At 38.4% G+C, this 15219-nt stretch overlaps 1 protein-coding gene and 1 long non-coding RNA gene across 3 annotated transcripts; both read left to right on the forward strand.

The window, feature by feature from the left end:
- The first annotated feature begins 1316 nt into the window (after window positions 1-1316).
- Window positions 1317-10407, forward strand: LOC129350679 (uncharacterized). Its single transcript, XM_055017934.1, has 5 exons — window positions 1317-1401; window positions 7983-8117; window positions 8692-8940; window positions 9236-9983; window positions 10242-10407. Exons 1-4 carry the CDS (start codon window positions 1317-1319, stop codon window positions 9523-9525), a joined length of 759 nt encoding a protein of 252 aa, XP_054873909.1. The 3' UTR covers window positions 9526-9983; window positions 10242-10407.
- An 836-nt stretch (window positions 10408-11243) lies between these two features.
- LOC129347429 (uncharacterized) lies at window positions 11244-14963 on the forward strand. 2 transcript variants are annotated; one of them, XR_008599539.1, is made up of 9 exons: window positions 11244-12353; window positions 12513-12671; window positions 12817-13087; window positions 13188-13262; window positions 13769-13857; window positions 13946-14048; window positions 14215-14330; window positions 14416-14576; window positions 14731-14963. It is a non-coding gene; the product is annotated as an uncharacterized LOC129347429 (long non-coding RNA). The 2 variants fall into 2 exon arrangements; XR_008599538.1 differs by having other exon boundaries at window positions 12513-13087.
- Window positions 14964-15219: the final 256 nt, after the last annotated feature.

A 15219-nucleotide genomic window follows, 5' to 3' on the forward strand; every position in this document is an offset into this window, starting at 1 on the left:
CTATAAAAATAAAGTTGGGAGGAGAGAAAAACGCTTGTTTAATGATGGAACACAAGTGAATTCAGTAGGTAAAGGCATAAGCAAATTAATAAAATGTTTAGTTGGAATATAGAGCAGTTATGTTGAATAAAGTCTAATGTATTACATGCCATTTCCCCATTTCCCCCCCATGACCACAACTACTGCAGCCACTACTGTCTCTGATGCAGATAGTAAAAGTGTGTATCCTCTTTGATTTATCACAAACAAGTGCATATTTAAACTAAGAATTTGAAGCTTATCTTTAGTTTCATGGAGTATTTTCATTCTCAATCATCGTTTTTAATCAGCATACCAGTAAAAGTCTATAAAATAATTAGACATGCAGTGCACACACTGTAATGTACAGCTGATGAAAAAGCATCAGTCACAGCTGCATGTGGAAAAGAACTGTCATGTCATGTTTCTGATAGTGAGGCGACCATGACATAGCAAGTTCTACTCTTGAAAACATTGTTCTTCCATCAGCTGGAAAACACTTTTCTGCCTCAAATGACTATATTTTCCAAGAAGACAATGCCCCTTACACACAACAAGATAGATAGATAGATAGATAGATAGATAGATAGATAGATAGATAGATAGATAGATAGATAGGTAGGTAGGTAGGTAGGTAGGTAGGTAGGTAGGTAGGTAGGTAGGTAGGTAGGTAGGTAGATAGATAGATAGATAGATAGATAGATAGATAGATAGATAGATAGATAGATAGATAGATAGATAGATAGATAGATAGATAGATAGATAGATAGATAGATAGATAGATAGATAGATTAAACCTTTTTTGATCCCACAGCAGGGAAAGCCTGGATGGAGAACCAGACATAGCTGAAAAACCTGAATGCAGAGCAGAAGCTACAGAAGTAGAAGAGTTGAAGAAGAATCTGACATCTCAGCAGACGTTTTTCACCAGAGCGAAATCACAAAGTGAAGCTGCTGTGAAAGCAAGTTTTATTGTGGCAGAGGAGATATCCAAATCAGCCCGACCATTTACCAAGGGAGATTTTCTGAAGAGGGGCTGCACAGTGGCGTGGTGGTTAGCACTTTCACCTTGCAGCTTTGTGTCCCGGCCTTTCTGCATGGAGTTTGCATGTTCTTCCTGTCCAAAAATGTACTGAGGTTAATTGATTATTCTAAATTGTGCGTAGGTGTGAGTGCGAGTGTGATTGTCTTTGGCGACTTGTCCAGGTGTTCCCTGCCTTCACCTGAAGTCAGCTGGGATAGACTCCAGCACCCCCACAACCCTAATGAGGATTGAGCAGTGTATAGATAATGGATGGATGGAGTTTCTGAAGAACCGTGTGATGAAGGTGTGCGGCATCTTGTGTCCGGACAAAAAGCAGATGTTGGCAAATGTAAGCCTGAGTAGAAACACGGTTGCTGATTGGGTTTGTGAGATGGCCACTGATTTAAGAACACAGTTGATTGAAAGAAGCAAAGACTTTATTGCATACTCTCATGCTGTGGATGAAAGTACTGACATGGAGTGGACTCAAATTTGTGCGTTACAGAGGAAATATTGGACATTAAATCGATGCACGGGACAACGACAGGAAAAGACATTTTTGAAAATGCGTGTCAAAGTGTAACTGACATAAAACTGCCCTGGGACAAACTTACTGGAAATACAACAGATGGAGCACTGGCAATATGTGGCGGAAAAAGTGTACTAGTGGGAAGGATGCGGATAAAGATGCAGGAGAACTGTTAACAGCATATCACTGCATCATACATCAGGAAACACTGTGTGGGAAAGTGCTAAAAATGGAACATGTAATGAGCACTGCAATGCAAACCGCAAACTTTATCTGAGTGAAAGGGTTAAATCACCATCAATCCCAGTCTTTTATGCAAGAAATTATGATCCCTGCCCTTCTTCCTCCTTCTCAATCTTTCTCTCTTTGTCCCTCCTCTATCTCTCTCTCATTCATGCCGTGTCTCTCTCTCTCTACCTGTCCCTCTGGCTCCCTCTGTCTGCATGTTTCCCTGTCTGTCTCTACTCCCTGCTGTTTCCCTGTGCTCCCTGCATCACCTGTCTGCACTCTGATTACAGCAATGAGTCAGCTGCACTGATCAGCTCATTCTGATCACCTGCCCACAACCTCGTCTGCTCACTATACAAACCCAGTTCAGTCATTCACTCTCTGCTGGACCAAAGACTGTCAGATCCCTGCTTCCCTTCTGTTCTGCTCTCCACCTGGATATCCTCCTGTGGACTTCTAGTGGATTCTTGCCAGCCCTGTTTTTGTCTCCAGCCTGTTGTTCCAGTCTCCAAGCCGGTGCGACGATGTTCCCTAATGCGCACTTTGCTGAAAAACTGAGCACACTGAGTTCTCACGGCACTTTGGAGACTTTGAAGCACTAAAAAGGAATTTCGAGCTGCTTCGCAACCCATTTGCCATCAACGTGGAAATGTGCACCTGTACAGATTCATATGGAGCTGATAGAGCTGCAGTGTAATGGGACACTAAAGGCAAAGTACGACACTGCAGGGCCTGCGCAGTTTATTCACTCCTTTCCTGAAGCAATGCCTCAGCTCCATCTACATGTGGATCAGACTTTGTGCATGTTTGGTAGCACATATCTGTTCTCAGTGATGAAGATTAATAAAACTGCACACAGGAGTCGTCTCACTGAACACCTGCAGTCCATTCTGAGAATCTCCACAACAAAGAACCTTACACCAAACCTAAATGCGCTTGTTGCCAAGAAAAGATGCCAAGCATCCAGCTCTGACAAAATCAGAGCAAAGAAAACTGAATGCTTTGATTTAACTTTTGCTGAAAAGCACACATTTTATTTATATTATTATATTATGATTTTGACTGGAGATATTTTTATGGAGAACAAAATATTTGAAGAAATTTAAAGTTTATTTTTTATAAAATGGCACAAGAGAAAAGAAAACTGAATGTTTTAATTTGTTTTTACTTTTGCAGAAAAGCATGATTTTTTTTCAGGTTCTTTTTTGCAGCATGTTCATAGTTGTAACTTGTATAATTTTAAGTATTTTTATGGAGAGCAAGGAATTTTAAGTTATATAAAGTTTAAGTTTATTTATTCTGGAAAAATATTCCCGTCTGTTTTTATTCATATTTATGTTCAAAGAATATTTAGTTTTAGTTTGTTCAATAAGTGCTTATCCTGTTCAGCACACGACCTAAAGTGTGCTTTGAGTTTTGGCCCCCTGTGCAATTGTTTGACACCTCTGCTGTAGATTATAGACAAAACATGTATCTCTCGCCACAAATTTATGTTTACTCACCCAAAATGCAACAGTAAAAATAAAAAACAGGTGAAGTTAAATAATAAAAGTACAGGAATTTACAAAAATTAAGATTTATTTATTTATTTTTAAGAAAAGGAGCAAAAGTAGTGGACTATGCAGTTTATTTCTGGGACAGTTGCTCCAGCACCGACACCATACGTCCCATCAGTCCAACCAAGGTGTTTGAATTTCCATCCATCCTCTGGATGTTCTGGAGCATGGCAGAGAGCAGGTCTTGGTCTCTTCTAATCTGTTCCAAGAACCATTCCTCTGACCTCTCCAGATGCTTCAGCAGATCCATAGTAGCACTCTGCTTCCGTTTTCCAGCATAAAAGCACCCAAAAGGATATTAGTTGCTAGTAATTACTTTCTATATTCATAAACACAGTCAACTTAAAGTAAATGTTCTATTGTGCGATTGTAGGATGGGCCAAAAGATAACATATTGATCATGTTGATGCTTGCTTAGTCTAAACAAATCTTACTTGATTTGGTCTGTTGAGAGGAGGACAGCGTGGATGAGCTGCAGGACGGAACCGGTGAGCTGCAGAGTAGCGGTTCTGGTAACTGGACCTCATCCTCCAAGGCCAACAACTAAATAAAATGAACAAGACATGCTGTTGATAGCATCTGCATTACAAATAATTTTCTCTATTAATTGATTATTACTTTTTCCATACAATGTTAGAAAGTGTTACAAAAAATACCTGTAATAATTTCCAACAGTACTAAATGCCTTGCTTTATTTGAGGCACAACTAAAAACCACCAAAAACATCTGAGTATAAGAAATCAGTGCATTGAATTTCCACATCTGCAAAGTTGAAACCTCAAGAAAAATCAGAATTTTACGTTGAAATTATGAAAATAGTTGCAGATTACCAGTACTCTTTACTTCACTGTGTTAATTTGATCATTTGAATCAGTTTTTAGACTTGTATTAATGATACAAAACATAATCAACACATACATTAGAATGTGTTAGCAAAGAGTTCATTGGTTCTTCAAGGGAAATTTCAATGATTACCATATAGTTCAGTAATATGATTAAATGGGCCATTGTGTAACAATGTGGGAGGTGTTGAATACAGGTCATGTAATGAAATGTTGCTGCTGTTTTCTCAGGTTTCATAAGACGTTTCATAGCTTATTAGCTTATCAGCGACTAACTTTTTTTTGCACTACAATATTTGCACTACGTGGGGGCCCCCACCACCTGCTGCTACTGGTCACTTTATTCACCTAGTCACTTTTTTGTTGTACAGTGTACTTAGTTGTTAGTTTCTATTATAGTAGATGTTAGCTTTTATTATAGTATTTACTTTATCTTTATCTTTATTTTTATCTTTATTTTTATCTCTACTATTTGTTAAATGTTTAATGTAGCAGCATTGCACCGAGTCAAATTCCTCGTTTGTGAACCTCATGAACAATGGCAATAAAACTCATTCTGATTCTGATTCTGATTCTGATTCTGATATGAAATGTTGCTGCTGCTTTTCTCAGGTTTCATAAGACGTTTCATAGCTTATTAGCTTATCAGCGACTAACTGGCTAGCAAACAATAGTTCAGCACCAACCTTGGATCAATGATACTGTGTCCGTACCACGTTAGTTGGCGTAATGTTCATAATATTGATGTGGAACTGTTGTAGCTAGCGTATTTATAGTAGGCGAACAGCAAAAATTTACCAGGATAAGAATCACTGGTCTGCATGGCAAGTTCCTCGTGCATCACACTGCTTGAATGTCTTTATATTTTAGGCTGATTTCAAAATAAAATTTAATAAAACTCTCGTACGGGTGGGTGTCCTCCATTGTCGTTTCTCTATACTGCCAAAAAGACCCAGAACTATATATATCTATTGTCATGATCCCTGCTCCAGCTCCTGTTCTCCTCACACTTTGTCTCTTTCTTCCTCCTCATTTCTCCTTCTTCCTGTCTGTCATCTCTCTCCCTCTTCCCTCTCTCTTGTCTCTCCCCTCATATCTGTCTCACTCATCCTGTCTCTCTCCTGTGTGTCTCTCTTTCCCTGTCCCTCTAGCTCCCTCTTTCTGCATCTGTCTATCTCTGCATCTGTCTTCCTCTCCTGTTTCTTACTGCTTCCTGAATCTTCCACCTGCCTGCAGTCTGATTGCAGCAATGTGAATCAGCTGCTGTAATTAGCTCACTCAACTCACCTGTTTGCAAATCCACCTCACAGTATATAAGCCGGTGTAGAGTTGCTTATCACAATGGAACCTGAGACGTGTTGCTTATTACAATGGAATGTGTTTTTCAGTCTGAGAAACCCTGTGCAATGTTGACTTAGGGGTTCCAATGTCCAGATAATGATGGATGGGGTTCTTTGGGACCCACACAGAGCCTAGGAGCTCTACCTTGGTCTTCTAACAGAAACCAGATGTTATGACTTTATACTTCACCAACCCTTTATAAGTGAGCGCATCCTGTTATTTGGGGGGATTTCGTATTGGCTCTGAATTCTCCATCAGGCAGACCATGGCGCCTGATCAGATGCTGTCTTCTTTATAATAAAATTATATTATCAGGCAACTCAGTGTCAATGGACATTTTCTTCAACATTTGCACATCCTTAATGTCTAAGAGAAACTACACCGGTTCAGTCATTTACTCCACACTGGACCATAGACTCAGATTCCCCACATGGACTCACATTCCCCTTTTTTTGGATTTCCATCTGTCTTGTTCTGTCTGCAGCCTGCTGTAACTCTGTCTTGTGTTCCGACAGCTCCCAGATTCCCTGTGCCTGCTTTCCAGCCCCTTTAGTTTTTTCCCATTGTGAGCACCGAGTTTTGTTGGATTAGTTTTAGTTCTTGGATTTCCCCTCTGTAGTTAGAGTTTTCGTTGTTTTTTGTAGTCTTGCCTGTTTTCTCAATTAGGTTTGGTTTGTCAGATTTCAGCCCGTCCTCCCTGCCCAGTCATCCCTCCTGTTTGTAATCCCCTCCTTAGTTTGTATCCTTAGGGTTTTGTTTGTTCTAAATAAAATTCCCTTTCCTGCCAAAATCAGTTTGTCTGCTTCTGTGCCTGCACCTGGGTTCTGTGACTCCCCCTCGTAACGCCTACAGTTTTGCAAGAGCTCGCAAAACTTTCTCAGGATTCTTCCTGTACAGTGCTCCCTCACTATATTGCAGTTCACTTCTCACGGTCTCACTATATCGTGGATTTTTGGATTGGGTTTGGTTCCACAGATGTTTCATTATATCACAGAATTTTTCAGTAGAGATATTTTTTCTAAAGTTCTTACTGTGGCAAGTTCCATTAAAAGGTAACACTAGACAACTTGTGCCTACTCTTTAGGAATATTATAATTGTCTAAGACTTTAATTTTGACACAGATTACAGTATAAATGTGGCAGGAAGTCATCAAACACACTACACTTCACACTCACGGTCCTGACAACATGACACTTAATCACACTAACTAGGCTGACTAAACCACAAAAACACAATAAAACATAAATACTAATGACACTGGAACACTAACATAAACCACAATAATGACATTTAAACCCCCAACACCCCAAACTCCCACGGTGCATTGCAGCACAACAGTTCAGTCATAGCGATATATATATATATATATATACATGGTATATATATTGCCATATATATATATATATATATATATATATATATATATATATATATATATATATATATATATATATATATATATAGATAGATAGGTAGATAGATAGATAGATATAGATATATAGATAGATAGATAGATAGATAGATAGATAGATAGATACTCATATGTCATGGCACATACTCAGTTTTGTCACACTGTAATGTCAGTGCGTATTTCCAATGACAATCATTGGATTATTGATTGAAGTGCTATATTTCTCTTAAATATGAGAATGTTTCGAAACTGTGGATAGATATTTCTCCTTTGTTGCAAATTCGAGCAGAAATGTGTATATAAATGTGTATATAATTTGCCTTGTTTTTCTTAAGGTCTTTTTCTTTGGCTCCCTCTGTCTGTCTGTCACCTCTCCCTCATGTCTCTCTCTCTCCCTGTCTCTCACCCTCCTGCTCTCCCTGTTTCACCTGCCTGCATTCTGCCATCAGCTGATTACTGCAATGAGTGTCACCTGCAGTAATTAGTTCATTCACCTGTTCTCCACCTCACCTCCACCTATTTAAGTTCTGTCCTGTCAATCACTCCCCACCAGATCATGGACCCACATGCCCTCTGCTTTTGGACTCTGTTTTCCCCTCCACTGGATTTCCCTCACTTGGACTCAGTTCTTCTTCTGGATTCTCACTAGCCCTGTTTTTGTCTGCAGCCAGTAGCTCCAGTCTCGTCTCCGTTCACCCCAGATTTCCTGAGCCTGCTTCCTTGCCCCTTCTGTTGTCAGTTCCCCCCATCTTGTAAGTACCCCTAGCTTAGTTTTAGTTTAGTGATCTTCTGTTTTTGAATTCATAGTGTTTGTTAGTAGTGGTTTGGTTTAGTTTTGTTTCCTCCCAGTTCAGTTCTCCTTTTATGTATTGTTTTAGTTTTCTGGCATAAATAAAGTCTTTCCTTAATTCATATTTCTGCCAGTCTCTCTGTGTCTGCGCCTGGGTTCTCCAGCTCCCCCCGTAACACGAAGGTCAGTGATAGGTCGAGAAGTGTATTATAATAATATTATAATTGTCATTTATTTTACAGAGAAGTTTGTGGTAGCATGCTTCTGCAAGGACAGATGTTCTGATTCAAAAAGAGGCCATTATCATTGCCCACTCTGCAATTACCAACTGCTATCAAGACTGGAAACATTCAAATATCACATGCAGAGAATACACGGTAAGAGAACTATATTACATCTCATAGACTACATTGCAGGAATATGAAAATGTACTTTATTATACGGTCAGTCACATGTTTCACTTACCCTTATTTTCAGGTATTACTGCTGATAGAAAGAAAGGTATGCAGTGCTATTGCTGTAACATAGTTGTCTATGTTAATACTTTACACTGTTTTAGCATGTGTGTGCTTGCAAAGTTTTGCAGCGAATAATGAGTTCACTGGAGTATTTACAGGTGGAGTGGGGGTGTGTGTGTGTGTGTGTGTGTGTGTGTGTGTGTGTGTGTGTGTGTGTGTGTGTGTGTGTGTGTGTGTGTGTGTGTGTGTGTGTGTGTGTGTGTGTGTGTGTGTGTGTGTGTGTGTGTGTGTGTGTGTGTGTGTGTGTGTGTGTGTGTGTGTGTGTGTGTGTGTGTGTGTGTGTGTGTGTGTGCGCGCGTGCGCGCGTGCGTGCGTGCGTGCGTGCGTGCTTTTTATGCATGTGTGTGAGAGTGCGCTTGATGGATGTATGTGTATATATATTGCCATGATGTATATGTGTGTGTATATATTTATGGGGATGTTTGTTTATAAGTGTTTCTGCTCTTCAGTGTTTCTGAAAGCAAGGAACCCTCCCAAGAGAAGCTGTCATGTCAACACTGTGGCACTTCTTTCAGTACATTCAGCAATTTAAGAAAGCACTTACGACAAGTGCACAATATAAATACCTTACCAATGGTGTACATTGACAGCAAAAATGGTATTTATGTAACACCTAGATTTGAGCATGGTCCTTTGTTCCCTATTCATGTCATTAAATCTACAAACACACCAACAATTGACTGTGAGGTAGATTTCTAATAGCAGCTAATGAGGATAGGAACAACATCAGGAAATCCAGCCAGAGAGTGTATTCATTTGGAGAGAACACAGCATGCAGACCCATATAGTCCACCTGCAAGCTTAAAACAACAGTCTCTGAGAGAAATGCAGGACAAGGGACTCATCACAAAGGAATGGGCTGAAAAATGTGATGAGATACACCAACAGGCTCTGAAAAATCAATGGACATCATTCACCCCATCTTTTATGGGGATATGGGATATTCAAAGAGATGGGTGTTTTTTTTTTTTTTTTTTTTTCTGTCTTCACTAACACAATAGACAATTGGTGCAAATTTGGTCGCACAAGGGTCAGTTTTGACTTTGTGTCTGGGAAATGGAACTGTCAATGTAGAGGGACCACACGCTCACACGGATGCATTCACCGTATGCTGGCAACATGGTGGATATTTCAGGAGTCCCCACAACTTCTGTTGCACAGCACAGACGTGCATTCAGACGACACTGAAGATCTTGAAACAGAGCTCCACGAAACACAGCGTGACTTCAGTAATTATGCTTGCAGTGAAGACAAAGTATTCAAATGACAGAATATTTACATTTCACCAAGAAAATTCCACCACCACAAGAAATAGGGAAAAGAAACCCCCTAACTGCTTCATACCTGAAGAAAAAAAAATGTCCATACTGTCCTGGACCCACACCTCCAGACCTCCTTCAGCAAGAGGTTATCACAACTCAGGCCACAGTTTATGGATACAGTTGCGTACAAAAAGGCAAGTGATGTTTCTATAAATATTTCTGTCAACAGCTTTACTTTCTATATTAAGTTACACAAAGGAAATCTTTCAAAGTGTTTCACCAGCGGCTTGTTTTCATTTAATCAAAATCTATTCTGTCTACAGGTGTCTCTGTTGCTGTCAAGCAGTGCCCAGTGTGCAAATGCTACGTACGATTTCAGGAATACAAGTCAGGCTTTCACAGTTTCAGTGACCGTGTAATCCTGACCCTGCCTTTGTGTCAACTCCTTCTATCAGCATTGGCAGTAAGTGTGGTCTTGCATTGACAGAAAACACAAAATGAACATACAATTCTTTCATTAGTTTCTACAATGCAAATAATGAAGAAACGGTTACCCAAGTCTTAATTTACAGCTTGCCTTTTATGAAATTATATACTGTGCAGTTGTATAGAATATATTTGTTATGACTTATTTTAATGTAATTCCTTAATATTCAGATTACTTAATGTGATTGGTTGTAACAAAAAAGTAATATTCTGCATTTTTATATTTACTTTACAGAATAAAACAGCTCCAGGGTGCATGCTGTCAACTTTGTCATTCTTCAATGACAATCGCTTCCATCACCAGACTGTAAGAAAAGCTTTCTACCATTTCCTCTCCCTGATTGAATTTAAGTTCAAGTTCAGCTGTGCCCAGTGTGGTGACTGGTCATTAATGCTGATGCAAATTGGAAGTTGGCCTTTGATATACCAGGTAATCCTTCAAAGCATGCATCATATCATATACTTCAGAGTTACATTGATTATAACAGATTGAAGTTAAATCTAACGAAAAAATGCTATTACTTTATTTGCAGTTGGTACATTTAAAAGTCCTAAACTGGATGATATATCAGGAAAAGACCTCACCATCAATACAGCAAGCACATGGTCACAGCTGGAGAAAGAAATCATCGCTGAGAGCTTTACTTCAGGTAAGTGTGTGAATATTATTGTCATGGTCCATGAGCATTTTATGTTTAAAAATTGTTTTGCAAGTCCATATACGTATATGCGTAGAAAGATAAACTTTAGAACTGAATTGAATTGAACTGAATTAAATGTTCTTAGGAACGTCAACAAAAAATCCCTACAAGTGTAAGACTTCCTATTCCACCCTGGCACCGTGGATGGGAGAAGATGTCAGAAAGGAGGATGTTCTCCCAAAGACTGGGGTCAAGAAAGGCATCAAAAAGAGACCAGAGGGTGTCAAACTATCATCAAGGCAGGTGGATGAGGACACGATATTGGCTCTTCTAGAGTCCAAAAAGGTATGTAATGTAAATCTTTTTGTCTATTCGATTATATCGTATTTGAAACAAAGTGAAAAAATAAACTATGTTCAAATTTCCACAGCCTCAAAAGAAAGACCCACAGGAAGCCTGTCTTGCGATTGGGGTCAGCGATGAGGGATCCATAACTGACCTCATCAACAGACTAGAAGAATCGGTCAATTTCAAAGAGGTTTTTCCAAAGCTCTTTCTGAAATTACAAAAAAACGGAGGTGAGATCACAAAATAAGATAAGTCTGGAATCATTAAAGAATTTGCCAAACTACTGTCTAATCTCTATGCTTTGGCTCAATTACAGGAGGGGTGCTGCATTTTTCCTGTCATCATGGTGTTGTGTACTACATAAACTTTTTATTCTGGACCGAATCTGCCAGGGACCATGTTGATGATCTCCTCAGCTTCCGTTACTTCCCAACCTGTTTCATTTCAGATGTGTCTGGCCAAGTGGCAAGACACATGAATAATCGAAGTAAGCAGCTCTTCTTTCAGCCAAACGATGGCAGACTATGCCAAGCCACAAAAGAAAATCTAAAGCTTGCAGAGGACAAACAATTAAGCGTGCATTTACCATGGGTGGCAAGCCTTAAAACGGCATACTCATTGAAACCGCAGCAAAAAGACAGTAATCCATGGATCACACCTCATCCAGTTACCAACACAATGGAACGATATGCACTCTATGACCGTTTCCACCAGAAGAACCAGAGGAGACCAGAAGAAAAACTCAGGAGTTTAAACCTTTGTCCTGACCTGCGTTCCTGCATCAATTCGTCAGTTGCAGAGCAACTTAATCGAGAGCTAGCAGCTATCCGATACTCTCTCACTCAGATGAATGAAGTGCACTTTAAACAGTCACAATTCTCACTGAAGTACACAACTGCAACATAAATGCGAAGTTCACAGATGAAATGAGGAAGCAGTCATCCGTCTCTCTCAAACTGGGTCAGATGGGTACACTTGTGTTCCAAACTGAAGGTCAGTTTAAGCTTTTTTGCACATAAATCTGCACTGCACAAGAAATGCCACTTGCAAGTCAAAGACATTGATATTTATATTGATTTTATTTAAAAGGTCCAGACATTAAGTATTTCATCTGCAGCATTTCTTGTCCAGAAATTTAAATGAAAGGACATGCAATTACAAAATAAGTCCGTCATTTCCAGAATTATTAAGTGTGTAAATAAGAATGTCCACTGAAACGGTCTCACTCTCTGTCATTTTCAACGACAAATGCTAGTATGACGATGCCATGTAAAGTACCACGAGAGACGATGTCAATGGACAAGAAAACCCACAGCACATTTAAAGCCAGTAACTAAAGCATAACTGAAGAGAACAAGGTGGGTAAAAAATAGTCTTAGCCTCCATAATAAAACTGTTACACCAAAATAGTGATTTTGGACATTAATTTAATTCTGATACATGTCCTTACTAAACATTATTGTATGTGTGGTCTATATAAACTAACTGGTACCATTTTTTTTTTTTTTTTTTTTTAGACACTATTAAGAAGTCTTTTAGCTGGAGCACGGAATGAGATGCAGAGTGTAGCCAAAATTGGGAGAAGATTCTCAGTCTCATTATGAGACATAAAGAGTGTTTGTCCCCTTGACATACTGGAGGGGACATCTTGGACGATGCCATGGCTGACAGATGATGTGAGTTTGAGAGTTTTGTTATGTCAAAATTTTTTATAAAACACATTACTATGATTACTTTGACTTTAAGACTTTGATCATGTTTATGTCATCTAAAAATGTAACATTCATTTTTTTTTAAAGTTGCATTGTCCTTTCTTCTCAGGCTGTCAATTTCAGGGTTACACAAATAGTGAGAGACTGCTCTAAGGTATAGGACGTTGTTTTTTTAACGCATTAACAGACAATTACAAAAAAATGTTTGCTTTATGCACTTTATACACTTACACAACATATTTTTGTAACAACAAAAGACTGACTTAATTTTTTTGTTCACTGCACAGTCTACCAGTTTAGGGCGCTTTGACTTCGTCCTGTGGACTCGACATTGGGCACAACATGGCAGCGTGCAGGAAAACACTCTGAAGCACATACAGGTTGTTTTATTTCCATACCTGAAAGACAAATCATAGTAGATGTCCATTATAGTTAAATTTCCAAATGAAACTTCTATCACCATTTTTTCTGTGCTGTCAGATTGCAGATAAAATCTTTATACCAAGGCTTGTGGGACACAGTACTGCGGAAATGGGCAATAACTTCATTCTGTGGGTAGGCAAAACCAAGTCACATTGACCATAAGATGAATGATATATGTAATTGAAAATAAGTCATGGTTTTCAAAAAGTATAGACCAATAGATGTTAAGGCTAGAAATGTAGCTTCCCATTAGACTTCATTTATTGTTTCTCACTGTCAGGACTGCCATGTGCATATATGTTGACATGTAAAAGGATGATAATCTTTGTACAATGATAAACAAAGCTGTTGGTTCAGCTTGCAGCAAGTTTAAAAAAAAAAAAAGAAGACCTTTCAAAAATGACAGTAAAAAAAAAATAACCTATGGGTAACTTGGATGAAGACATCTGTTTAAAAATGACTCTGAGGTTTATTTAATTACAGAGGTCACAATTAGGAAAACATATCGCAATGTCTGGGGAAAAAAATGAAGTAATGTTTTTTTTTTTGTGGGTAAAGTAACAGATAGAGTGTTATGTTTTGTTTAAATATAAATTGAAACGAATTGAATTTTTAATATATGCCTTTATTTCCTCAAGGTTCTAGACTTTCCAAGCAAGGAAATTCGAGTGTTTGACTTCCTCAACAGATACCCAACAATAACAACTGATGACATGACACTTGTAAGGTAAATCAAAGGTTTACTTGATTAGTTCAAAACAAATCACAGAAATGATTTTATTTCACGTACAAGTTCATCTCTATGTACTTTGCAGTGATGTTTTCAGGAAAGCAGGTGGACTGAAAGGATGGAAAATCATGTATCCAATCCAGTAGAGACAGCGGGACAATGACAACTGTGGCATTTTTGTGTGCACAGTAAGATGATTTAAAGGCTTAAAGAATAGAATAGTTTCTATATATACAAGCATCCAAAAGCATTAATAGTAAACAAAAGATTTGCATTTTAGTTACTTTGATAACTGAAATACTTAACAATTTAAAATGTATAACTTAAAAAGTTATTTCATTTTTTAAACAATAGGCAGGTGAGAATGAGGTCAAGAACAGACTTATCAACAACAAGGATCTCACACTGAGCCAGTGTCAGATCCTAAGGAGACACATGTTTCTCAGATGATTCAGGGCCTCAATGTTGAAGTGAGCTGCATTAAACCGTTTGACTAAAATATTTGTACTCAGGAAAAATATTCACCTAGTAATGCATTCATTTTCTGTATTCAAGGATTTCCCACTCACCGAAGAAGAAGCTGAAAAACTGGATGAGGAGGAAGCTGTAATTCAGCTTCAGGGAAAAAAAAAAAAAAAAAAAACTGATTCCAATTGCCATTGCTTGGCATGGAGAAAAAATGTCTGTGCCTTTCAAAGGGTAGAAGGCACAAAAAGGTATGTAAAAAAAAAAAAAAATGCAAATGCTACTCTCTACACAATTGTAATAGCACAGGTATCTCATTACAAATATATAGCACAATTTAGGTATGATTTGTGTGAGGTTGTCATTACTGTAAAACCAATAAATGATTGAAATATCTTTTCTCAGAACACTACACTCCCAGGTGAAAAACTTCTCTTGGCTTCAGTGCAAAGGCTGTGGAAGTTGGATCCACTTTTAATGTGCAGGATTGCAAGGAGACTGGACAAAAAAAGACTTCCTTTGCGGGTGTCACCGAAATGCTCGATCATTCATGTAAGTATATAACAATGTATTTAACACTTTAAAGCATAAAGTGCTTAAATGTCTCCATCACCTGAAAGAACATAAAGGCCTGGCTAACGAGTACATTGGGTAATTTTGGGGTGTCTAATTGTGTCAAGTTTTATAAGCTTTTTTTTTTTTTTAACTTTGTGTAGCTTATGAACTACACAAAACAGATGATCTGCTGGTTTCTTATCAAACGTTTTAGAACGAAGGATTTCATGGAATCCACCCAGGTGGACTCAGTGCTCACCAACAAAGAGATTATGGTATTACAGAAATATTATTTACCTTTTGGGTTTTAGTTAGCGCTTATTTTTTGTTTGTAAATAA

Source organism: Amphiprion ocellaris, chromosome 2 (genome assembly GCF_022539595.1).
Source record: "Amphiprion ocellaris isolate individual 3 ecotype Okinawa chromosome 2, ASM2253959v1, whole genome shotgun sequence".
Classification (NCBI taxonomy): domain Eukaryota; kingdom Metazoa; phylum Chordata; class Actinopteri; family Pomacentridae; genus Amphiprion; species Amphiprion ocellaris.